The sequence below is a fragment of the Myxine glutinosa genome, chromosome 1 (genome assembly GCF_964187855.1).
Source record: "Myxine glutinosa chromosome 1, kmMyxGlut1.1, whole genome shotgun sequence".
NCBI lineage: Eukaryota > Metazoa > Chordata > Myxini > Myxiniformes > Myxinidae > Myxine > Myxine glutinosa.
Window position 1 is genome coordinate 363,440,396 of NC_136261.1, and position 27,595 is coordinate 363,467,990.

General features: G+C 48.0%; 2 protein-coding genes across 2 annotated transcripts in view; one reads left to right on the plus strand and one right to left on the minus strand.

The window, feature by feature from the left end:
* Positions 1–12,806: 12,806 nt before the first annotated feature.
* LOC137414259 (glycerol-3-phosphate acyltransferase 4) overlaps positions 12,807–27,595 on the plus strand; it is a 62,691-nt gene continuing 47,902 nt past the window's right edge. Inside the window, exons 1-2 of the mRNA XM_068099749.2 lie at positions 12,807–13,076; positions 22,339–22,408. Coding sequence (XP_067955850.1) covers positions 12,897–13,076; positions 22,339–22,408 — 250 coding nt within the window. The 5' untranslated portion in view covers positions 12,807–12,896. The remainder of the gene's footprint in view (positions 13,077–22,338; positions 22,409–27,595) is intronic.
* On the minus strand, positions 14,589–15,822 carry LOC144889838 (uncharacterized). The gene is made up of 2 exons (XM_078771042.1): positions 15,718–15,822; positions 14,589–15,579 (listed from the first exon to the last, which is right to left on the minus strand). Exons 1-2 carry the CDS (start codon positions 15,772–15,774, stop codon positions 14,734–14,736), a joined length of 903 nt encoding a protein of 300 aa, XP_078627168.1. The 5' UTR covers positions 15,775–15,822; the 3' UTR covers positions 14,589–14,733.

Sequence of the window (27,595 nt, forward strand, 5' to 3'; positions counted from 1 at the left end):
TCGGTCGGCGTGGAGCTGCTCAACGTGCATGCCAGGGAGCTGAAGGTCTCGGCGTTGACGAGGCGATGCCGTTTGACGTCAACAAGCAGCCCGTGTGCGCAGAGGAAGTCAGCGCCCAGCAGAGCCATGGGCACGCTTGCGGTCACAAAAGTCCAATGAAAGCGCTGGCTGCCGAAGCAGAGGGTGACGTTGCGCGGGCCGAAGGTGCGGATGGCCGATCCGTTGGCCGCCACCAAGGAGGGGCCGCAAACCGTGGACTGCCTGTCCTGATCGGAGGCGGGTATGACGCTCAGTTGGGCGCCGGTGTCACACAGGAAGCGCCGTCTGGACGCTTTGTCCCTGATAAAAAGTAAGTTGCCCGTGTGGCCGGCGCTCATGGCTGGTAATGAACGCCGGCCCGGCCGTTTCCCGACTTGCCGAAAGTGCACGGGGGTCGGCATGTCCAGGCCTTTTGTCCGAACCTGGCATGGTAGTAACACCACGCCTGGTCAGGTGGAGGCCCCGGTCGTCGTGTTGGAGGCGGTCGGCGCGGCGTAGCGGCCGCCAATTGCGCCGGCAGTTCGGCCGCCGACTGTGCCGGGTGCTCGGGCGCCATGGGCGTTGCTTCGGACGGCGGCGGGCTCCAGGTCGCTGCCCCGATGCGTTGGCCTGCCGAGGAGATCTTGTCGGCTTCCCTGGCGAGGGCACGGGGATCCGTGATCTGCGTGCTTGCCAGGGCGAGGCGTACCTGGCTAGGCAGCTGACGGAGGAACAGCTCTTGAAAAAGAAAATCCGGGGCATGCTCCCCGAGCAACGAGAGCATGTAATCCATTCGCTCGGACGGGCGCGTGTCGCCGAGCTCGGGCAAGTCGAGCAGGCGCCGTGCGCGTTCCGCCGATGAGAGGGCGAAAGCGTCGAGGAGGAGCTTCCTGATCGCGCCGTACTTGTCAGCGGCTGGCGGGTGCTGGAGGAGGCTGAGGGCACGGGCCGCGGTGGCTGAGCCGAGTGCTGCTACCACATGATGGAAGCGGGTGTCGTCGGCGGTGATGCCTCGCAGGGCGAACTGGGAGTCCGCCTGGGCGAACCAAACCGCCGCGTGAGCCTCCCAGAAGGTAGGCAGTTTGAGGGCAACTGCCGTGTCCATGTCGGTAGGTCACCAATGAAGGAGCTGTGCTCCAACTCGAATCGAAAGAATGGATGCGACAAAAAGCTGGAACTCGTCCGAGTTTCTTTATTGCATCAAATCAACTCGGGTAAAAACTGAAAAGCCCGTTTATCGGGCAGCATTATATACAAGCACTCGAATATCTCATGCCGGAGCGTTTGCCCTTAAAAGGCGCGACTGGGCATGTCCGGGAGACCTGGGCAAGTCTGGACATGCCCGGGAACGGCGAGACTGGGTGTCGCCGGTCGGGCCGGGCGTGCCTGGACATGCCCGGGAACGGCGAGACTGGGTGTCGCCGGACGGGCCAGGCGAGCCCGGGAAAGGCGAGTCCGGGCATGCCCGGGAAAGGCGAGACTGAGCGTCTCCGGGCGGTCTGGGCGAGCCCGGCACAGCGATCGCTCCATGGTTGCGTCCTCGGCAGGTGTAAGGCGATTGTGTATGTTCAGCGGCAACCGCTACAGACGAGAATATAAGACCCGTCGCTTCGCTGACGGAAATACCAATCTTTGCTGTGATGGGTAATCTATGGGGGAATCAAAAACAAGATTCCTGGGAGATCCTGCTCTCCGTTCAGGGATAACCAACGTCACGTGTTGACATTTGTAGTTTTGGCACGCGTGTACATGTACACATAACAAAAAAAAATCACAAACATTTTTTTTGGATCACAAACAATCGTGGGAGTTACCCTAATCCACCGTAGTTAGATTTTATGAAATCAGTTAATCCATTCTCACGTTATAACACGACAAACAAACAAACAGACAAATGAAAAATCAGTCAGAAACCGAGGACTTTCCGGAATGTACTTTTTTATCGGCCATTTTGGATCAAGTTTTTCGGTTTTTCCAAGATGGCGGCCGAACCACGTGACCGATGACGTCATTATTTGTTTTCTAAACTAATTTATTCCTAGATTACGCTCAATAAATTTAATCTTGATCGGATGAAGTTTTGTACTTGTCGAATTATCGAATTATGACGTCATAATGGAGGCCTTGGGCCTGGAGAGTTAAAAATTGGGCACAGTCTATTCCAGGGCAAGGCAAATATGTGTGTAAAGTATGGCGATTCTATGTGCAAGACAAACAGACAGACAAACAGACAGACAGACAGACAAACAGACAAACCAACCAACCAACATACTATTCCGGCAAGTAAAAAATAGACAGACAGACACAGCTCCTTTTATAATATAGATGATTACCTCCGCCACCAAAGGTGGATGGAGGTTATGTTTTCACCCGTGTCTGTCTGTCTGTTTATGAATAAAATATCTCAAAAGGTTGTGGATGGATTCGGACGACATTTCACAGAAATGTAGCCAGGGGCGGATCCAGGAATTTAAAGACAGGGGGGTGCATGAAACTATAGTGCTGGGGGGAGGGGGGTCTGGGGGTGCTCCCCCAGGAATTTTTTTTCAAATGATCGTCAGAATCGGCATTTCGTGCGTTCTTGGAAGTTTCTGCAGTTCCTTGTGTTCTTCCCTGGTCCAACAGTTCAGCAGATTCGCACCGCCTGCACCCTCATCCTGGATCGAAGGGGGGGGGGGGGGTGTGCACCCCCTGCACCCCCCCCTGGATTCGCCCCTCGTAGCGTATGTGAAAAGGACGAAATGATTAGATTTTGGTGAAGATCCAGATTCGGATCCGGCTACTAGAATTTTTAAAGTGATTCTTCACCATTCGGAGATAGGGCCAAAAACGATCCAAAGCAGAATATCTCAAAAAGTTGTGGACGGATGATTTTGATTAAATGTGATTCTGTATTGTGATTTTCTGGTCTACTCAAGGATACAAAACGTAAACTGTTCATCTGGCGGAGGTTATGCTCTCTACTGAGTGCCGTTATCGTTAACAGTGCGTTAAGATACGACCTCACAGACAAGATGACTTCCGAGGTACCCACACTCTCCTTTAAGCTGTTTAGCCTGGGTTTGAAGCCTGACCCAGCTATCAACTATCATCCTGGTGTTTCACAAACTGGCTAAATAGGGGGGAGAGCGGACGGAGTGGGGAAGACAGGTGAGTGGGGAAGAGAGGGGAGAGAGAGAGTGTGAGAGGGAGTGGGGGAGAGTGGAGTGGTGGATGGAGTGGGGAGTTGGGGAGAGAGAGAGTAGAGGAGGGAGGATGGAGAGAGGGGAGGGCGATGCTTTTCATAGCTTTTCCCGTCACTTGGGACGGGTACTCTTCCGGCTACCCCACAATGTAAATGTGGAATTTTCTTTTTAGACATTTTTACAAATCAATTAAAAATGAAAAGTTTAAATGTCTTGAGTCAATACATACTTAACCAACCCCTTTGCAATGACACTCCAACTTGAGCTCAGATGCATCCAATTTCCTTTGATCATCCTTGAGATGTTTTTACAACATGTTTGGACTCCATCTGTGGCCAATTCAATTGATTGGACATGATTTAGAAGGAAAAGGAACACACCTTTCCATATAAGGTCCCACAATGACAGTGCACGTCAGAGCAGAAACTCTGCCATGAAGTCCAATAAACTGTCCGTAGAACTCCAAGATAGAATTGTGAGGAGGAATAGATCTGGGGAAGGGTATAAAACAATTTCTAGAGTGTTGAAAGTTCCCCAGAGCACAGTGAGCTCCATCATTAGGAAATGGAAAGAATATGGAGTGACGAAGATTCTTCCTAGAGCTGGCCGTCCGACCAAACTGAGCAACCGGAAAAGAAGAATTTTGTTCAAGGAGGTGACCAAGAACCCAATGAACACTCTGACAGAACTACAGAGTTCCTTGACTGAGATGGGAGAACCTGCCAGAAGGAGAACAATCCCTGCAGCGCTTCACAAATCCAGGTTTTATGGGAGAGTGGCCAGACAGAAGGCACTCCTGAGAAAAAGGCACATGACAGCATGTCTGCAGTTTTCTAAAAGGCACGTGAAAGACGCGGAGTGCATGAGGCAAAATATTCTGTGGTCTGATGAGACGAAAATTGAACTCTGGCCTGAATGCAAAGCTCTATGTCTGACGGAAATCGAGCAGAGCTCATCAACCATCTAAGACCATCCCTGCCGTGAAGCATGGTGGTGGCAGCATAATGATATGGGGATGATTTTAAGTGGCAAGGACTGGGAGACCTGTAAGGATATAGGGAACAATGAATGGAGCCAAATACAGGCAAATCCTTGAAGAGAACCTGCTTCAGAATGCAAAAGACCTTAGACTGAGGTGAACTTGACAGAGCTTGAGCAAATCTGCAAGAAAGAATGGGAGAAATCCCCCAAATCAAGACGTGCAAAGCTGATACAGACATTCCCAAGAAGACTCGAAGCTGTAATCGCTGCCAATGCTGCTTCTACGGAGTATTGACTCAGGGGGTTGAATACTTGTGTAAATTAAATATTTATGTTTTTCATTTTTAAGTATTTAGTAAAATTTATAAAAAAGAAAATTCGACTTTGACATTATGGAGTATATGTGTAGATCAATGACAAATTTAAAAATCTGAATTTAATCTATTTAAATTCAAGCTGTAACAACAACATATGAAAAAGTCACAGAGTGTGAATACTTTCTGAAGGCACTGTAAGTAGCTACCCAGCCAGCACATACAGCTGGGTCCCAGGTGGGAAATAGGTGGTTTTGATGGGCTAATGTGGGCCTGGGTTCTGGATGTGTTTTTTTAACTGGGTTCCACATGGGTCTCATCTGGGCTGCCGATGTCATTCTACAACTAGAACGACATTCTTTGACATCATATCCCACCTTACAAAGCTGGCTGGGGCCCACGTGGGTTTTTGGCTGTTAGGTGGGCTGAACTGGACTTTTAGTGGGCTTTGAATTGGACCCTATGTGGGTCCAGGTTGGCCAAGCCAATGTTAATTTCAGAAGTTTAAAAAAATGGCAGCCAGCAGCTGGCAGCCAACGTGTTATCGAGACCAGTTCAACAACAGTTTCTAAACGTGAGTTTGTTGTTGTCTGAAGTGAATCATTCCATTTGAAGAAACATTGCAGCTTCCAATCAGCAGCCATGTTGTCGATCCTGATGTATATCGATACTTGAATATTGTAATACTCGAATCATCAGTTTTATGGTACTTCGGATCGTGGTTCAATGTATAGGGTTGGAAGTTTGATTTTTTTTTTTTTGTAAATCTATACATACTGTCGCGCAACCGCCGAAATTAATATCGGGCAGTCGCGGATGCCGATCACGAAGGCTTTAACTCCAAGGCGGAAACTCAATGGCGGATTCCAAAATCTAAAACACCTAAGCGCGCGGAATGGAGGGAAGCGGCGTAAGTCCCCGCAGCCTTAACTATTGAAATCAACCACCCGGTAAACTGCGTTCAGATATATGTACAAAAATAATGCAAGGGTTTATTCAGGAAAAGCAAAGACAGTAAAAACACGTGCCGGTAATAAAATAAGGTACTAAATTGGGACCCCACGCACAACAGATTTCAAACACGAACAGGGGATGTGAATTAATAAAAACAACACGTTATGTTAAATGTATACGCGGAGCTCGGCTTATCTGTCTTTGTTGTCTTCTTCTGCTGCTGTCCAACACCAGCCCGCTCGGCCCGACCGCACACCACAAGGTGTTGCTCCGAGCTCCGATCCTCTCGCCGCCCACGAGGTCCATGCACCAAGCTCCAAAGCACCCAACGCAGGCCAGCGGCTTCACACGAGGTCGATCCCCACACGAAGCTCGAAAAGACAGGAACGGAGAGAACGCAGGTGTGACTGCACGTCTCGTCTTTCCAACTCGCTTCTCAACTGCTCACTGCCAACTGCGCACTGCAAAACCAACTCTCGACCACAAATCCACGAATCCACTCTCTACTGAACTGCCAGGGGCCAGGAGTGAACTCGTCTCAACTCAACACCAACTCGTGACTCATGGGCTGCGCGACTCTCAACTCTCTCATGCACACGAACTCTCTCAGTCCTCCTGCTCAACTCGGGATCAGATCTCAACTCCTGCTCAACTGCCAGCAAAGGCGTCCGGCACTTTTAACATCTCTGGTCGATGACGTCAGCTTTGGCGCACTGCTCTGCCAATCAGAGCCTCCCCCGACTCGCCGGCTCGCTCAGGTCACGCCCACTGCGCCACTCTCACTCCCGTCCCCTATTCCTTGGTCACAGCACGTGCTATGCGAGGCGGGTAGGCCTCTCGGAGGTGTAAATGGTGGCGGCCAATATCGGCGGTGTTCTAACCTGATTTCTTCTTCAGTCATGTCAGGGGGGAAGGGCGTCATTAATGTTGTACTAAAGGTCCTAACTAGTGTCTATGTGGTCTGCAGTGCCATAAGGGACAAAGGTTTGACTACCAGGTGAGACATACAAGGGCTCTACTCATTAACCCCTACACTACCTAGCACCCGAATCTCCTGGTAGATTCACAATTATACACCTTGACCGACAAAACGCCTAAACACACAGAACTTATTACAGGTAGATTCCCTATCGCGACAGTCGAAGCATGTTACCTACTCAGATCTACTCTGCTCTACATATATCACGACCCAAATTCGTAACAATACTATAAGAGAGATGTTTGTCTTTCTGTGTGTGTGTTGCCATTTCTCCCAGGGATGGGTGAACGGATCTTATCTTCGTCAAACTTTCAGAGGTTCACACCCTTGGTATTCTGGAAGCAGGAATACCACAGCAAGATGTTCCAAGATATTTCAAATGCCACAGGAACACCATTGAATTATTAAAGTATTTACCATTGTTAGCTTGTTTTGACAGATCCAAGTTAGGATGTTCTTTAAGATCACTTCACACAAAAGCCTCTCTAAAAATACACTCCATTCGATATTTCTAGTGACAGTAAAGCAGCTGTGATGTTGTAGCTAATTCAGTATTGATTTAAACCCCATTTACATTCACATGAGGCCTAGGAAAAGTCCATGTACAACCCATGCAAATCCCATGCCCAGCCCACAAGGGGTAGCCCACGAAAAACCCAAGCTCAGCCCACATGAGGTATCCCACGAAAAACCCATACACTGCTCACATGGGCAACCCAGCTGGCACCCAGGTGGAGCCTATGGACAAATCCAGCTGGGGCCTACATGTGGACACACACACACACACACACACACACACACACACACACACACACACACACACGCGCGCGCGCGCACACACACACACACACACACACACACACACACACACACACACACACACACACACACACACACACACACACACACACACACACACACACAAGTTAGCCCACATAGGACTCATATGGGCCCCAGCTGTACGTGCTGGCTGGGTAAGAGCTTTGGCTCTGAGTGAAACCAAGAGTGCAACACAATTAACCTTTGAAATAGTTTGAAAAGCTCATGAAATGATTTGAATTGAAAGTTGAACTTAAACTTTTCCCCTCACTGGAGACAGGTACTTTTACCTGTACCTAATAAATGCCTTCTGCTTCTTCTTAAGGTCCACAGACACAGATTTTTTCTTTGATGTGTATATATAGATTTTAAGCAATAAAGAAAGAATTGAACGTGGTTTTCAATTCTAATTTTCTTTGAGGTGTTAGGGTTTAAAAAAGTAATCCCATCAGGTATCGCCCTGTGGCGGACACAAGGGACAAGAATTCAGTGCACCAGCAGGTGGCGCGAACGTCCAGGCGGGGAACTGTAATGCATGCCCCGCCTATCGGCCGATCGGCCACGCCCGGGGGCAAGGTGTGGCCTCGGGACATATATGCGGGCTCTAAGCTCGAGCCCGCCCAGTGCTGAAGTGCGAGCTTGGAATAAAGACTCTTTGTTATACCAACGTGTTGTGGCCTACCTCTCTGGCAATCGAGTCGTGTGTGCGCAGCACCACACTGGTGACCCCGATTGGTTCAGCCGTTGCTGACCACCGAACGCGCCATGGCTACCAAAGCCGTCGCAGTCAAACTCCCGGAGTTTTGGGAAGCGCAAGCCAACGTTTGGTTTTTGCAAGCCGAAGCTCAATTCCAGCTCCGAGGCATAACGGCGGACGAGACCCGGTACGACCACGTGGTCGCCGCCCTCGGGCCCGGCACTGCTGCCCGAGTCGTGTCCATCCTTCGGCGCCCGCCGGGCGACAACAAGTACGAGGTGCTCAAACGTCTCCTCATCGCCACGTTCGGGCTCACGGAGATTGAACGTGCCGACCGCCTCCTGGACCTTCCCGCCCTCGGCGACACACGACCATCCGTCCGGATGGATTCCATGCTGTCCCTGCTTGGAGACCAGCCCCCGGATTTCTTATTCCGGGTGCTTTTCCTACGCCAGCTACCCGCACAGGTACGCCTCGCGCTGGCTGGTTCCAAAATAAAGGAACCCCGCGCCCTGGCTAGAGAGGCGGACAAGTATTTTGCGGCCTGCGACACGCGGTCGGTGTACGGTGCTGCCGTAGTGGATCCCGGCGCGGAGGCTCCAGCGCTCCCGACTTCCCTCGTGGCCGCTGCTATGCCCCGTCCACTACCGCTGCCGCCACCACCGCCGCCGCTGGCACGGCCGCCGCGGCTGTTACCGCCGCAAACCTGGTGCTACTACCATGCCAGGTTCGGCCGCCAGGCTAAAACCTGTCGCCCGCCATGCTAAAACCTGTCGCCCGTCGTGCTCTTTTGACGGGTCGGGAAACGACCGGCGCTCACTTGCGGCCATGAGCATCGGCCATTCTGGCAGCCTCCTTTTCATCACGGACACCTTGTCCGGGCGCCGTTTCCTTTGCGACACAGGAGCGCAGGTAAGCGTCCTCCCCGCCTCCACGTCCGACAAGCAAACCGCGGGCCGGGGCCCCGCTTTGCTTGCCGCCAACGGTACACCCATCCGCACATTCGGGAAGCGTTGCCTCTCGCTGCGGTTCGGAGGGCAGCGCTTTCAATGGTCGTTCGTGACCGCCAGCGTGCCAATGGCACTGCTCGGTGCGGACTTCCTATGCGCGAATGGGCTGTTGGTCGACGTGAAGCACAGACGGCTCGTCCAGGCCGAAACCTTCAGCTCGCTCGCTTGTTCGCTGAGCGGCTCGTTGAGCGGCTCACCGAGCGGTTTGCCAAGCGGCTTGCTGGAAGGATCCGTCCCGGCGAGTTTAGTTTGCACGATTCCGGCAGCGGACGACTTTACCCGCCTCCTCGCCAGTTTCCCGGCCCTCATGCGGCCCACCTTCTCAGCGGTGGCCGTTAAACACGGGGTGGAGCACCATATACCCACGGTCGGGCCGCCGGTCTATGCCCGGGCACGCCGACTCGAACCCACGAAGCTCGCCGTGGCGAAAGCGGAGTTCGCCACGCTGGAGGGGCTGGGGATCGTACGGCGCTCCAAATGCGCTTGGGCTTCTCCTCTGCACATTGTGCCGAAGCCCGGCGGAGGATGGCGGCCGTGCGGTGACGACCGCCGGCTCATGATGCCACCACCCCCGACCGCTACCCGGTCCCGCATATCCAGGACTTTTCCGCCCGGTTGGCAAACACGACCGTGTTTTCCAAGGTGGACCTCATCCGGGGCTACCACCAGGTCCCCGTCCAACCGGACGATGTCCCGGAGACGGCCGTCATCACCCCTTTCGGCCTCTTCGAGTTCCTGAGAATGCCTTTCGGGTTGAAGAATGCGGCCCAGGCGTTCCAACGGCTTATGGACAGCGTCTTGCGCGACTTACCTTTCCTCTTTGTCTACCTGGACGACATCCTAGTCGCGAGCGCGTCCCGGGAGGAGCACCTGCTCCACCTCCGCACGCTTTTCGGACACCTGGGCCAGCATGGCCTAATCATCAACCCCACCAAGTTCCATTTCGGCATCGCCACCATCGACTTCTTGGGGCACCGCATCACCAGGCACGGGGCCGTCCCCTTACCGGCCAAGGTGGAGGCGGTCAGGGATTTCCCACGGCCCCGCACGATCAAGGGGCTCCAGGAGTTCCTGGGCATGGCAAAGTTTTACCACCGCTTCGTGCCCCACGTCACCCAGCTCCTCCGCCCCTTGCACGAGGCCCTCCGGGGCAAGCCGGGCAAAGGTGACATTGCCTGGTCGGAGCCGATGGCCGCGGCGTTTGCGGGCGCAAAGCTGGCCCTGGCCGAAGCCACCATGCTGGCGCACCCGGCACCCGATGCACCGATCGCCCTCACCACCGACGCGTCGGACTACACGGTGGGCGCGGTGCACGAGCAGTGGGTGCGTGGTGCTTGGCAACCACTGCCGTTTTTTAGCCGGCAGCTCCGCCCGCATGAACGCCGCTATAGCACCTTCGCCCGTGAGCTGCTCGGGCTCCACCTGGCGGTCCGACACTTCCGCCATCTGCTGGAGGGCCGCCCGTTCATGGCTTTCGTCGACCACAAGCCCCTTGTGTTCGCGATGGCCAAGGTCGCCGAGCCATGGTTGGCATGGCAGCAGCGTCACCTCTCTGCCGTGTCCGAGTACACGACGGACATCCGTCACGTGGGGGGTAAAGACAACCCGGTGGCGGATTGCCTTTCCCGGTCCGTCGTGCACGCGGTCCACCTCGGGGTCGACTATACCCGGATGGCGGAGGACCAGACTGCCGACCCCGGCGTCCAGGCCTTGCGGACCGCCGTCACGGGCCTCCGCGTCACAGAGGTGCCGTTCGACGCCGCGGGCGCGGCCCTCCTATGCGACGTCTCCCTCGGCCGGCCTCGCCCCATCGTGCACGCTGGCTGGCGGCGCCCGGTTTTAGACGCCATCCACTGCCTGTCCCACCCGGGCACGAAGGCATCCCAGAAGCTCATCGCAGCGAAGTTCGTCTGGCATGGCCTCCGGAAGGACGTCCGCGACTGGGCCAGGACGTGCCTCGCGTGTCAGCGCGCAAAGGTCCACCGCCACACCCAGGCCCCGTTGGCCCCGTTTGCGGTGCCCGAGCGTCGGTTCGACCACGTGCACGTCGACTTGGTGGGACCTCTGCCCCCCTCGCGGGGGTTCACCCACCTCCTCACCATGGTGGACCGCACCACACGGTGGCCGGAGGCCGTCCCACTGGTGGCGACGTCTGCGGCTGATGTGGGGCAAGCTTCATCGCCACTTGGGTTGCCCGGTTTGGTGCCCCCTCGGACATCTCGTCCGACCGCGGCCCCCAGTTCACTTCGGAGCTCTGGGCCGCGGTGGCGCAAGGGCTCGGGGTGAAACTACACTGCACCACGGCCTACCACCCCCAGGCCAATGGCCTGTGCGAGCGCTTTCATCGCTCAATGAAGGCCGCGCTCCGGGCCAGCCTCCGTGACGGCGGCTGGGTCGACAGACTCCCCTGGGTCCTGCTGGGCCTCAGGACGGCGCCCAAGGACGACCTGCGCGTGTCCTCGGCGGAGCTGGTCTTCGGGCAACCACTGTGGGTACTGGGTGAATTTATCCCCGACTCCATGGCTCCTTGGTCCGCGGCGCAACAGCGCTCCGCCCTTCAGGAGACTGCCTGGAGGTTCGCCCCGGTGCCGACGGCACACCACGGTTGCCGCCTTCCCACGTCGCCCCGGAGCTTCGCACGGCAAAGTACGTTTTTGTCCGGCAAGACGCCCACCGGCCACCGCTACGGCCCCCGTACGACGGGCCCTTCCGCGTGCTGGAGACCGGGGACAAATTTTTCACCTTCGACATCGGCAGTGCCCCGGATCGCATCTCCGTGGACCGCCTCAAGCCGGCCCACCTCGATCCGGACCACCCCCCGCAAGCAGCTCTGCCTCCGCGTCGAGGCCGACCCCCAGCGGTCGGACCCCCGGCACCCCCCAGCCCCGCTACCCCCCAGCCCTGCACCCATCGCCAGGGGGCGTTTCGGCCGGGTCATCCGGCTTCCCCGCAAACTCACCCTTCAGGTGCGCGGGAATTCTGGTGGGGGGCGCGTGTGGCGGACACAAGGGACAATAATTCAGCGCACCAGCAGGTGGCGCGAACATCCAGGCGGGGAACTGTAATGCATGCCCAGCCTATCGCCGATCGGCCACGCCCGGGGGCAAGGTGTGGTCTCGGGACATATATGCAGGATCTAAGCTCGAGCCCGCCCAGTGCTGAAGTGCGAGCTTTGAATAAAGACTCTTTGTTATACCAACGCGTTGTGGCCTACCTCTCTGGCAATCGAGTCGTGTGTGCGCAGCACCACAGCCCCTAAAAATCCGATGGTCATGACGTAATCAAAGCAGGGTTGTCTCAGCACGCAACTGATAATGGACGCGCAACTCGCTTCAGTCTCGTCAGAAAGTGAGTTTGACGGAGTTTTTCGAATCAAGTCTTCTGATGGAGAAAATCATAAAAACTACCCGCAGCAAAAAATATCCTCGAGATGACGTAGTCGATCACGTGGGTAATAACATCGCCGTTGTTTTGAGGGGCGGGGCCAATGGAGCATGAAATTAAACCCGAAAATATTAATATCTTCCTTTAAATATATTTTTTCAAAAAAAAATAACGATAAAATGTTCAGTGAAGCAATATCCGTTAATTAAACCAAATATGATAAACCCCCATTCACCGAAAAAAAGTCTGCATTCCTTCCTCAATTCCCGCTGCAAACGTGAAACATGACAAGAGGTGTTTAGCTGGAGTCTAAGTACATTCGACTCTGCAAAGCAGTGCTGAAAGAAATATGTATAAAGTTTTGGAGGGTTTGTTACGGTGAGTGGTGTATATAGAGCCTCAGAGCTCGGAAGACGCCATTAAAAAATAAAATCGAAGAAGAAGAAACCTAAATCGGCAATTTCTGCGCATGCGCAAACCTTTGGATGAATAGGCCGCGATGTGGCGACGAGCCGATATACGCGGGGTGAGGCAGAACGTCGGAGCTTCTTAGCGATGTCATTGACTTGGGACGACATGAACTGGATCCCGCTGGACACGATCGCGGCGCTGCTAGGCCTCTCCATCGGCGTGTGGCTCGCACTGCTTCTGGTCTTCATCATCGTCCCCGCCACGTTCGGCGTGTCACTGGGTGTCCGCAGGATGTACATGAAAACTTTACTGCTCGTGTTCGAGGTGCTGTGGATTTTTCACTTTGAGGCCGTTTTAACGCGATGTCTGATTTGCAGCACTCGTATCTTTTTATGGGAGAGCGAGCTCGGTGTTGCGGGACCACAGGCTGACTCGGCAAACGCGGGGGAGAAAGACGAGTGCATGAAGCATGGTTACCTGTGGTTAAGAGCCTCGGGTCTCGGCTCGTTGTTGTGAAACAACCGGCTGAGTCTGAGTGAGACCGCTCCGCAAACTTTTGTGCCAACTTGCGGTAACTGCGACGCAAAGTCACGTTGTCTATATGGAGAAGATGCGTTGACCTCCAGTAACCCTCCGTAATCCTTTCGCTTGGAGGTTGCAGAGTTTCCTTCTTTCTGCTCTTTCGTTCGTTCGTTCATTCATTCAGTGCCTCCACACGGATGTTTTCACCGCTGTCTGTCCATGAACAGGATATCTCAAGAAGTCGTCATTGAGTTATGGGGCAAAAACTATATACAGCATGATGTCTCAAAAAGTTATGGACACATTCGAACGAATCTTGGTGGACAGGTTGGCGACAAGGACGAATCTATTTGATTTTGGTGAACATCTGGATCCGGATACTAGGATTTGAAAAGTGATTCTTCACCATTGAGAGATGTGGATAAAACCAACTTATAGCAGGATATCTTAAAAAGTTATGGATGAATTTGGTCGAAACTTGTTGGGCAGGTTGTGTGTGTGACGAGGAAGAATCGATTCAATTTTGGTGGAGATCCGGATCTGGATCCAGTTAGTATAATTCTTTCAGTGCTTCTTCACCATTGGGAGACGGGGCCAACACCGATACATAGCGGGATATCTCAAAAGGTTGTGGACGGATTTGGACGAGACTTGGTGGACACGTTGTGTGTGTGACAAGGAAGAATCTATTCAATTTTGGTGAAGATCTGGACCCGGATCCGGCTAGTATATATTTTTTAAAAGTGATTCTTCACCATTGGGAGATGGGGCCAAAAACGATATACAGCAGGATATGTCAAAAAGTTGTGGACTGATGATTTTGATTAAATGTGATTCTGTATTGATTTTTTTCTGGTTTTAATTACACCGATATGTCTAGACAGCTGAACTGAATTACACAGACAGCTGAGTCCATTGTGAAGGCCCATTGTCATGCATGTGTGGGATTCCTTACTTTAGTCTAGTAGGAAGACTAGGTCCCCCTGCACCCCCCGGAGATATACTTCTAATCAGTGTTTCTAGATTGGAAAAAATGTGTAGAAAATGACTAGCTATGGCCCCAAGCTGAAAAAATGTCCCACATACCATTTTTATGCAAATTACTGCTGCCATTATCAAAAAAACGATTTTTGACATATCTCAGCCAATATTGCAGATAATTGAAAAATGAAGGTGTCTAGACCCATGTTTTGAAGGGCATAGATCATGATAGAACTATTCATAACATGATTACATGTGTCTATGGTATACTAGTATGCTAATTAGTGCTTTATTTACAAAATAATCACAGTTTTACGAAATAATAGACTCATATTAAGGTCCGTCTACACAGACGTTAACACAAAGTTTTATTTTTCTAAATATTACAACTGTCAAAATAGTCCTAGCACTCAATGTGACCACTCTTCTCTTGCTTGTTTTAGATAAACATCATTAGCATTAGTGATTCTACACTGAGTCAGTCATCATCATTTTCATCGAAATCGTCAGAGTCAAACTCTTCTTCTCCTTCCTCTTCCTCCTCCTCTTCGTGCTCTCCTGTGTTCAGAAGATCCACCAGTGAGGTTGGTAGGATGGGACCACTGGACCACATTGGTTTCAACAGTCCATCAGTCCTTATCCATCCTTGCTCCTCATAAGGTTTTGGCTTTTCGATGATAGGTTGATCGGCTCTTTTGTACAATGCTACGCGGTGGTTCACACGCTGGATGTGCGGCTTCAGGGCAGACTGGCATGGAGGAAGGCGAGCCAGATCAACCTTGGACTTGGATGTGAGGGTCTTGTCCTCTCCCACCATTTTTCGTAGCAGCTTGGCACGGACAATGTCCACTGATGACTCGCGACTCTGGCCGTACATCACACAGGTGAATTTTTCTAACTGCCTCTCCACCTCAGGGTTGGCATCCCAGTTGTCACCCAGTTCACCGAATGCCCTGTGAAACCTGGGATTCTTCTCCAGCTTTTTCAAGGGCCCGACTTTTCCCTTCCCTTTGAAGGCACTGGTGCAGTCTTCTCCGCTGAACACATAGTACCCCAGGAGAGTGGCACAGTAGTCCTCTCCCAGGGATTCTGCCAGCTCAGAGACGTTGACAAGTTGGCGATGCTTCCCTGACCCTGTATCCAGGTACACCGTCAGCTTGATGTTGTGGGCATGGTGGAGCAGGATCAGGAGGATGTCTGTGTCCGGTGTTCTGACTACAGCGTTCTTGTATCCGATGGTAGCAGCATGATGGAGGTACAGAACCACCCTGGTATCAGTCTCTTCCTGGTTGCTGTAGATCGTGGGGAGTTCATGTACCTCGACCTGAAACACAAAAAGGCACCGCATTTCAATCACCAGTCACTGCCAGTTTCAGATCTAGACAAACATCACAGGTAATCACCTTTTTTTCAGGAAAAATTACAAATTGAATCGCCATTCACGAAGGGCTTTCAATTTTACCTTGCCATTCGTTGAGGCAAGTTGGTGGGCCTTCCCCTCCACGATCAGCACAGCCATCTCTGTTCTCTCCAGCCTGGTAGCTGCCTCTTGTCCACTCCACACTTTCAGAAGGCCATGGTTGGTCTTTACACTCTCTGAAAGCCTGTAGAATACCCTGGCGAAGTTGGAGGGCAACATTTTGGTTCTTGTTTGTGCTTCCGAGTGTGAATGCTCGTGCGAGAGCATTGGAAACTGTTATGTTTGAGCTGTGCACAAGCCAGAAAGAAATGACATCACATTTGTCATGATCAACCTTCGTGAAGTGGATATGCTCCTTGATTGGGTCATTCTGTAGGCGTTTCAGTAGTTTCTCTGACCGATAATTTGAGTTCTCATATCCATTCAGTTTCAGTTCCTCGACATAGAGCAAGCGCAAGGAAGAAAGCTGTAGAACTTTATTCTGCTGGATGACCTGGGTTTGAATGTGTTCCAGTACTGAGTTGAATGCCTTTTCATGGGCGGCTGACATGCAAGCCTGCTCCTTTGGTGCTTCGGCTCTGTGAATCGCACGCTCATAGTTGTAGAATGCTGTGCGGAAAGCTTTAAAACATGACGGATGGTGTTTGGCCTCACATGCAAAGAGGTCTTTGTTTTTCACCTTTCGATGGAGTCGATAGAGACCCATTTTCTCAGCCCGTGTTTCGATTTGCTCCCATGCATTTTCTTTGTTTTTAAAGGATGGGAAGGTTGTAGGCCTCTCAGTATTGCGATGAGCATCTTTGGTCTCAACTTTCTCACAAAATATACACTCTGGCGGGAAGATGGGTTCAGCAGAACCTCCTGGTTTACGAGGAGAGTGATGCCATGATGAGGTTGATGGCCCTGGTTCTGTATCATCTCACAGACGATGAAAGTGGCGGACAAAGTGCTTATAACACTTGCTGTGATATCCTACTCTTTCTAGGTCATCAGGAAGAGTTGCCGGGATCTGATCACATACTGATTGCATACGACATGGGGAGTCATGCGGTTGGTTGAGACGTCTATCCCGGATCTTTTGAAGCAGTTGCAGTTTTTCTGAAGCAGATCCTTTAATTTTACGGAGGGGCGTGAAATCCCCATGATCAGACATGGATGGTACATGAAGGATGCATGTAGGAGGAGAGCTTTGGGCTGCAGGTTCTACACTCCGTTTTCTTTTGGGCATGCTTGCTGTCGATGTCTACCATCACTGTTAAATGACAAATAAGAAATCACGAATGATGTTAAAAGTGCCTGTGAAAGGAGGCTCTGAGTTTTCAGTGAGGTAACAGAGGTTCTGAGTCATGTTCTACACTAGGGTACTTTTTAGCTGACTAAACCATGTTTAGTGGCATCAAAAGTGCTAATAGCTAAAACATCTAAATTCTTCCACACTAACGTTAGCTATCTAGGCCAATGAAACATTGTGCTAAGTTACTGTAGCTAGCTCAGCTGTCGTGCCTCTTTCTGGTTCAATTCATATACAGAAGTCAACAGATATGTCTCATGTTTGGCATTAACAAAAGTTTAAGTTACACCGACATTAGGAACATACTGTACATAGATGAGGCTAGCTTTAACGTTAGCTAACATGGTGCTAGCTGGCTCAGCTGTTATTCTGCCTGTTTATGATTTCATGCAGAAACTGAAGTCAAGAGTGTGAGTAACATTATAGTTAGCATCTTACCTGGCTAGATTGGAGGATGAATACCAAGAACAACACACAGATGGAATGGAAGACTGAACTTTCAACTGAGGTATTCAATAACATCAACGTTACCAATTGATACGAGCGCGCGACATTACCAATTGATACGAGCGCGCGAGCGCGCATGTTACATGGATGGAAATGTAAAATGGCAGCTATAGCAGCACTAATTTGGATCTCTAGTCTGTCATTTCTGCACTGTGATTGGATAACATAAAAAAATATGTTTGGGAGTTAACAGCAGGAGTTGGTAGATTTTACGTGGGCTGGGTGAGAAACCTTTAAATAAGCAAGTGAAAATCTCTCGCAATACAAAGTCAATGGTGGGAAGAAAAGTTGAGTGGTACCAATGTTACTGCCAATGTCCCGCCCCTATGCAAGACTCAGGAGCATCTTGTTGACATTTAACCTTGAAAATACCTGGGTTTAGACCCCTTATGTACCATGTTAAGTTATCTGCAGTATTAACGTATCCTTATCATTTGTAAAACTGATTATTTTGTAAATAAAGCACTAATTAGCATACTAGTATACCATAGACACATGTAATCATGTTATGAATAGTTCTATCATGATCTATGCCCTTCAAAACATGGGTCTAGACACCTTCATTTTTCAATTATCTGCAATATTGGCTGAGATATGTCAAAAATCGTTTTTTTGATAATGGCAGCAGTAATTTGCATAAAAATGGTATGTGGGACATTTTTTCAGCTTGGGGCCATAGCTAGTCATTTTCTACACATTTTTTCCAATCTAGAAACACTGATTAGAAGTATATCTCCGGGGGGTGCAGGGGGACCTAGTCTTCCTACTAGACTACTTGGTGTCGCTGCTAAAGTGGTGTCTTCGTGAGTGTTTTGCCATTGCCTTCATTGGCAATGCCGCAGAGTGGGGGTTGGCCTTTTTTGGGCACCATGGTCCCATTTTTGAAGGAATGTTTTATGGCCGGATGCCCTTCCTGCCCCCAGCCCTGTTAGTCGCCTTTTGCGACACACAGGGAATTACCTGTGAGCTGGTACTCAATTTGCCGACCTCAGAACGATGACAGGCTGAGTCAAGCCCCCTGGCGTTAATTCAGCGATCGACCGGGATTCGAACCTAGGATCCCAAGCCGGCACCCTAACCGCTAAGCCAACACCAGGGTTCAAGTAGTCAAGACAGGAATTTTGTAGTTGTTCAGCCTTCCGGCGATGACTCGCCAACTCTCGCAGAAGACGCCGGAGTATCTTTAAGTTTCAGTAATTACCAGTGTTGAAAGATTGGACCTTTGGAGGGAGGGATGTGGCACTCATTGATGCTTCGTGCTCCAGGTGAAACACCAGGATGACAGTTTTATAGCTTCGTTGAGATTCAAACCCAGGCTAGAGAGCTCGGAGGCAAGGGTGCATATCTGTCGGCCATTCTGCCAGCCCTCATGAAGGTGTACCACGAGGATTAAAGTGCTTTCATGAAACCTTTTCCTGTTACCCAACGCCAATTGTGCAATCGGCCAAATCTGACCAAAATGGCAACAACTTGTTGCCAAATGTAATTTGCCAATATTTTTTCTTTTTAATGATTTTATCATTTTGTGAAACAGTTTGTCTGACCTAGTCTGATTCGAACGACGCAAAGTGAGACGGAGTTGTTTCACCAGGATAGAGCGCAGCGCGACTCAAACGCCTTCGTTCTAGCCGTTGAAATGTGACACGGGTGTTTGAAAACCGGAGTATTTCCACATTTTTGATGTTACGTAGCCTGTACAAGTGTCGCCTTTAGTCGGTGCCTCTGCCAGTCTCTATCCTCGCTCTGGATTGGCAATTCCACAAGGGAATTGAACCTGGGGCACGGGAGTGTAGTTTGAAAATGTCCGCGCACCGAATGATCTTTGCAGGTAATGAGCACAGCTGGGAAATGTAGCTTGCCCAAGGTTGTGGTATTCGTAATTACACTGCCCTAGCTACCACAGAGACTGGTTATTTAAAGATCCCGGTGCTAACTCCACCTTGCTGTCGGTGAAAGGTCTTGGCACTAATTATAGAGCCTAAATGTTTCATGAAAACGGATATTGTTTAAACCGCCCGAGGATGGCTCCCATTTGTACATCTGATTTAACAACATTTCAAGGTCACACCCTATCCTGATGTTCTCGTTGGTTGTTATCTCCATTTGTGGGTTTAAAAAATATATTTATATGACCAATAATGAAGCTCGTTTGGTGTGTGTGTATATATATATATAATTTTAATCATTTTGGAAATAGTCTTTCATTCTTGTGGATTTAAGTGTTAAAAATTTTTCTTATAAATAAATGCATCACAAAGTATAGCTACTGCCCTTCGATACGCTAGGCCCAGATGTTGTCTTTCTTTAATCTCCACCAAGGTTGGCAATGTCGCAGATGCCCTATTGATGAGTTATTTATTTATTTTTCTTGTCAGCATGACCTCGGCACCGATGTATTGTAACACTTTTAGAGTCTGACTACTGTTTATCATCGTTATCTCCACGCTTTCAAAAAAAACCAACAAGCGCATGTGGGGGATATTGCAATCGGATCTGTCTGTCTCTTTCTGACCGTCACGCTATCTCCTAAACTGTTGTGGAAAATTCACTAAACTTGGTAGTTATGATCACCACATGGTAAGAAGGTGTGAGAGGAGTAACATTTTTGGCCTCGCCCCCTTTGGCTGCTGTGCGGGGTCAAAAGGTGAAATACCAAAAATGCAATTGCGAGCACATTTAACATGTTTTTGAATAAAACTTTGTATATGCAATCAACATTGGGGGATGCGTGAAACATTAGTTTTTTTTTGGCGATTTGATTCCCTGTTCGTGCCTCCGGGTTGGGGACTTGGGGTCATCGGGGTCGAAACGGAAGATATTTTTTTGTATAAATCTAATTTGATGTTGGACCATTCCTGGTGAAACCTTTTTGCCATCTTTCAACTTTGCTTTAGGTGGGAAGCGTGGGGATTTGTGATGGCACGCCATCGACCTCCAGTTTTATTTGCTGTCATTCTATTCTTCGACAGCCGTTGTGTTGTGTCTAAGCTGGGTCAGTTCTTTCCTTTTCTTAGTTTTGTTTGGTTATTTATTGTACACTGTTCCTTTCCTATTCTATCTCCAGACGCTGCATGACGTCATTGGGACCCTGCGATGACGTGCGCTGAAACTAAGTACTGTACTCAGTTTTCACTCCAGTTGTTTGTTTTCTTTTTCTTTCTTTCTTTCTTTCTTTCTTTCTTTCTTGTTTGTTTGTCTGGGCGATATCTCAACTATCCTTTGACCTAGAGATAGGAAGCTGATATTTGGACATGACAGTGACCAAGTGATGTGGTTATAAAGGATCTTTTGATTTATTGATTAATCAATTAATCGATTTAATGTTTGACTAATTAATTTCATAAATTTTCAAAAAATTGCAGCTTCTGATGAAACTCTAGTGGTTTAGGTATGCTATTAGCCAATTGATGAAGAAATTATTTTACGATTATTATTTTATTGTTTTTAATTATGAAATTAATTATTGTGCACCTCTCCCTCCTAATACCGTCTCTATGTGCTGCATGGCGGTATCGCCGGGTGCCGAAGTCGCCCAGCAATACCGCGCTGGAGGATATTTATTTATTTGGCATGGGGGTGGTGTACTTTGAATGTATCTGTACTTGTTTAAATATATTTTGTCGTTTATCACTTTACACGTCAGAGTTTCAGGATCTGCTTCTTAAGTTTGTGGCCTTGCAGTCTTTTTATAGGCACTTATGTCTTGTTTCTGCTGCCCACATCCCTCCCACCTCCTGCCTCCCACTTGTCTTATTAAGAGGTCTAATACTACGCTCCTATTGGGCTTATCCACGATCTAGTCTAATAAGTAATCTAGGAGTAAATCTGGAAATTACTGATGTGTTCTGCTCTTTCCCTGACCATTGACCCAACCTTTCCCTTGTAAAGTAAAATCCCTCTCCTCCCAACCCTCTAATCTAATCAATACTCTTCCCTCACCACAAGCCTTTCTTAATTCTTCATGAACCCTTCTGTCCTGCTCTTCCTTCACACCAGGCTTGATGTGGGATCCTGGAAGTAACATGCTGCCTTTGCAGCACCAGAACGACAGTTTGTAGTCTGGTCACCAGAACGACAATTTGTAGTCTGGTCACCAGAACGACAGTTTGTAGTCTGGTCGCCAGAACGACAGTTTGTAGTCTGGTCGCCAGAACGACAGTTTGTAGTCTGGTCGCCAGAACGACAGTTTGTAGTCTGGTCGCCAGAACGACAGTTTGTAGTCTGGTCGCCAGAACGACAGTTTGTAGTCTGGTCGCCAGAACGACAGTTTGTAGTCTGGTCACCAGAATAGCACCTTTTTTTGTAATCATTAAGCCTTTTGTTGGGGTAAGTTAGTGAAGTGGGTTTGGTAAGGTTTGAACATTCTGTTGATGTTAGCAAAACATAATTGCACAAGAGAAAATAATTTAATTATTATATAGAAATCTATTATTAGCTTGAGTGTTGTTGTTCTCCTTTTATTCCTCAACTCAAGAGTGTGCTTGCGTTCGATTTGAAATGTCCAGAAGTTGAACTGTTAACTTTCGATGGCTGATCGAGGTCGTATAAATTCCACATGTGATGTGCGTTAAATAAAATTGCAACAGTTTCACAATGAGCTTTTTCATGACATTAGCTGTGGCAATTCATAGTCTGTGGAAACGGTCCAAAATGAAAAATTTAATAATTCTGCACTGTCGATGCCAAGGAGTCGGTGAGTTTGATGTTTGTGACGTCATTGTTCAGCACGGCTGATTAAGATTATAACATGGTCGAATGGTGACATCCTTGTCGAAAAATAATTATGCTAGAAAAGTTTGAAGAATGTTTTATTTATTTATTATGCTTGATAATCGTATTGTCTTGTGTGTAATGCTGTTTTGCAGTGGGCTACATTGCGAATTGAGCGTGGTATTAAAGAGCAAAAACATCGGCGATACAGGACAAATCTTGATGGTGAGCACAGAGATTTTTTTTATGTCTCCGCCCCCGAAGGTGGCCGAAGGCGTTATGTTTTCGGGTTGTCAGTCCGTCCGGGCTAAACCTCGTTTTTCTCAGCAACCACATGTCCGATTGAGACAAAACTTTCAGGGTAGGAGTGACACCCATGTGGAATGTTTTTATGATAATTGTGATGTCATGTGGCATGGCAGCCATCTTGGATTAAATGCAAATAATTTAAAAAAGATTTCTTGGAAACCGCTGAATGGAAAAATTTGAAACTTTACACATTGTCAAGGACTCCCAATGGGTAATGAAATCTATCTATAATTCCAGTAATCTCTGTCTGTCTGTCTGTACGTTTGTCTGTGACCGCTGTTTCTCGACAACCACGGGTCCGATATACTTTTAACTTGCCAGGTATATTGCTGGGGACCCGAGGATGTGCCTTTTCAAGGTTTCATATTAATCGGACAATTACTTACCGAGCTATGTCCAAAAAACGATTCAACCAATCAGAGAGCAGCGAACGATCGCGTGTGCCGAACGTGGCGGGCACACTCTGCCTCGGATGGCACATTTGAGAGCGTATTCATTTATTTCACGTTTGCAAACTATGTTGGCGTTAAACTATGTTTTACAACTAATAAAAACGAATTTGCGATTCATTCGCTTTCCTGCGCGTTTGTGCACGCGATGGCGATTTCTTTACCAAACTCCGGAAGCCGTTCGCTTTGGACCAAACCATTGCATGTAAATAGAGGGGGGGGATTGTCACCACTCGCAAGCCGTTCGCTTTGGACCAAACCATTTCATGTAAATAGAGGGGGGGGATATAATTTTAGATATAGATATAGTACGGGCATGCCCTAGTCATGATAATGATGACATCAAAGGTGAAGTGGTATACCCGCCAAAATGTTTTAATCAAATTCGTATCCTAAAATCTGAAATTGTATGCACATGATCTATGACACATTTTTATTCAAATTTTAAATTTATGACATCATAGGTCACATTGGATTTCACCGAAAACCCTAACCAAAACATCTTCTCCCAAACCACCAAATCGATTGACTCGAAACTTTACGTGTGCCATTGACTAGGCCATGGTGATTAAAAGGTGACCACGAAAACATCATTGGTCACATGTAGAGTCCCTGTATAAAGAGAGTTGTGTCAACTCAAATTTGGACGCCATTTTGTGTCTAAGTGTGTCGGATTAGATATACATGTACATTCGCGATATGGGGTGATATATTCTAAACCTGCTAAAAAAAAATTTACTACACATATTTAGTCTTATTATTACATACAGGTGATATTTGTTTTGTCAAAAACTCAGCTATTGCCATGAAAAAGAGCTGTGTGGTGATATTAAAAGTGGTATGGCAATGCATATTACAAGCCAACACTGCATATAAGAGCTAACATTATAAGTAAGACAAACCAATGTTGTCGTTCTCTGAATTTTAATAACTTTTAGAAAGGAGTGTGGGCATATCCAATATTTTTTAAAGGGTGCCGAGAGCAATTCCGGTGTAGGACTTCCAGCCGACATATAGTCTAACACACTTAAAACAAATTCTGTACGTGGTATTGCCATATTTCTATAGTGTACAACTTTAGTTTTATCGACATTTATATTCAATTTCCATTGTAATGATTTAACAAGCTGCAAGTCAGCTTCTGTCTCTGACATAAGGAAAACGTCATCGGCATCTAGTAAGATTGAAACGTTCATTTATTACTACACCCTTGCCCAGAACTCTGATGGATATTGCCTGATCGATTAATATGTTTCATAGCTGGCGACTTAATTAACACTTAATTTTCGACTGCGCCAAGCCGTAATTAAACAGAGAAAAAACTTTAAAAAATACCTGCAGTGTGCACGGTTCGTCTAGTCGAACAGATATGGAAAAGCACAGATAAGACGTCGTATTCACCATAACTTGTTTAATTTCACCAGGAACATGATGAGGCCAACACAGTAAACATTCAGTACAAAACTTGGTTCATACATTCAGTACAGAACATGATTCATACATTCAGACCGTAAGAAAACTCTGCCCGTAATACAACACTCTGACCAGACCAACACTTCATCCCACTACGTTCACTCCTCACAAGTGAGACTCATCACTACTCCGTTCACTCCTCACAAGTGAGACTCATCACTACTCTGTTCACTCCTCACAAGTGAGACACCATCACTACTCCGTTCACTGCTCACAAGTGACTCATCACTGCTCCGTTCATACCTCACAAGTGAGACTCATCACTACTCCGTTCACTCCTCACAAGTGAAACTCATCACCACTCCGTTCAATCCTCACAAGTGAAACTCATCACTACTCCGACAAGTGAAGACTTGAATATGACTACAGACAGAGAGACTGCTCACGATACGGCGAGAAGAGACCTCATCTGTCTTCTGCGATGAGTGCAAGAGACCTCACGACAGCCACGTGGATGAGAAGAGACCCCGTACGAAGAGAAGAGACCCCGGGAGTTCACATGACCATTTCACTTCTTTCACACCACACACACAGCCTGCTTTCCTCGACAACACGTGTAGAAAAGACAGTATTTCCTATCTCTTGCACCTATATTGCAGCCTCAACCAATTACAGGTTGCCACTTTGGTCACATGACCAACATCACACAACTTGAGCTCAATGTCCTCTGTCAACTCACAAGCGCTCTCTGCGCCTGACTGCACACGACACCATTTCCCCCACTCAAATGCCCAACACAAGGAAGCTCACACAGGCGACAAACCAGTCTATTTCCCACTATATAACAAATATACGTACATAGAGAATAAGAGCGGACTTAAATTCCAGCCTTGTTTGACTCAACATCTATCGGAAACCAGTCTGTTAAAAAACCATTAATTCTTACACAGCATTTTACATTATCATACACAGAAATGAGAAATTTCATAATGTTGCCATGTCGGCCAAGATTTGAAGTTTGTTCCACAACATGTCTCGTTGAATATGATCGAAGGCTTTAGAGAACCCTAAATATACTTAAGTTAATTCAGATTCACATTAATTGCTGCAAGTGATGTGGTAACATGGGATCTTGCGTGCAATCTTGTCATAGCAGTGAAGAGTAAACCAGCATGCGATCAGCTCAATCAGAAGTACTGTCAATGGCACAAGTGTCACAATATTGTCAGACTGGAACTGCATGAACAGGGTTTACTTTAAATTATCTACCAGTTTCCTCATTCCCATGCTCTTGCTGCCCAATTCACCGCCAGTCCTTGTTCTTGCATATTTCTTTTTACTTTCATCGTTCATTTTCTGGCAGTAGATGCGAAGTCGTACATTGATATACTTTGCTAGTATCTTCTGCTTCAGGCCGTGGCAGTCGGGCAGGTCGACCAAAGATTTTAAACCAAAAAAATAACTTGCCTCGGAATAAGTTTTGAATGGATGGACAGACAACTGAAAACAAAACGGACCATGGGTTTCCCACCCCTATAAAATCAAAATTAATTCCCTCTGAAAAAGTACAGTGACATTGCCCGCAGACTACCCAACCGCAGACCAGGCAATGTCACTGTACCGGGACATTTCATTAATTAATGACAATATGCGGTCCACTAGGACTACCCGAAAAAAATTGAGCAGGGTTCTTCCCACGGAAGTGCATTTTTGGTCAGCTCCTTGAAGATTATAAACAAACACAAATCACTTCCCTTTAAAAGGGTTTTCAACGGACAGACAACCAAAAAAAAACCGAGCAGATAGAATTGCTTTTGAACATCGATCATCAAGCGGCGTGGGCCTACCTGGCAGAGTCTCGAGGAGTCGATCGCTTTCCAGCTCTTTCGTCTGACTTTCGCTTCCCAAATTTGTCTTCTGACTTTATCACTTGGAAATCTATACATCTTATATTTCCCAGATTGGTTTGAACAACCAAAAGCAGAACAACCAGTCATTTTGTTTGGCAATAAACAACATTCCCGTACCAAGCTGACGTTCACGCATGGTGAAGTTAGACACAAAATGGCGCCACGAAATCACGTGACCAGAAATCTCGGGTCAGCGCATGGCGCAACTCTCTTTATACAGGGACTCTAGTCACATGGTGTGGCAGCCATATTGGATTGAAGAAAAATAGTAAATCATGATATCTCTGAAACCGTTTACACCATCAATGCGAAATTAAAAAAATATATAATCGAGCACCATTGATGCATGTAGTTTGAAAATGATGTCGGAGGTCACGTGGTTTGGCAGCCATCTTGGATAGAAAAACAAACCTTATCCGATCAACATGAAACTTCACAAAAGTGATCCCCCTACCCATACATATGCAGAGTGTACATTTTAAAGGTCATATGTCATATGTCATGTGGTTTGGCAGCCATATTAGCTTGAAAGCCAATGATTAAAAAAAATCCCTTCTCTGAAACGGCTTCACCGATCGATGTGAAAATGTGATGCTTGAAAGTAGCTGAAGGGGTTTAAATCAAACTTGTTTATTTCTAGGACGGTGAACGAGGGCATCTACCCGTTGTGGGACTATGCGGAGGCATATTGTCAACAGTCGCATTGCTCTTGTATATATATTTTTTATTCCTGCACTCTCAACACTCCACATTTCCAAACCGTATCAAATTCCACCAACTAATACCGTCAGACGTGACACAGTTTAACATCGATCCAAGGTACAGCACACACATTGAAGAATGAGGAGAAAAATACCTTTTTTTTTTGTAATTGTGCAAGAAAAGTAATTTTGCTGTACAGAGTTAAAAGCTGAGTCGGTCATATATATTTTTTCCAATGATTGCTACAGATTTATATATATATATATATATAATTATATATATATATATATATATATATAGATATATATATATATATATATACGTATATATATATATATATATATAAATTTTATATATATATAAATATATACAACCTCTCGGTTGCGAGAGGACGCTGGCGTTGCATATTCGCCGCTTCTCCGACTGGATGGATGTACAGGGTCTGCTTCTACTTTTCAGACCTGACATCTCACACCTGTCCTGCCTTTTCACACCCGCACGTGCCGCGTGTTCTCCGGCTGGATAACGGAATCTGCTTTTGATGGTACGGAATACGGAATCGAAAGGCCCGCTCCCGTTGTTTGTGGCCGTGGCCTTGTTTGCCGGTGGCCTTGTGGTCTTGGTGGCCT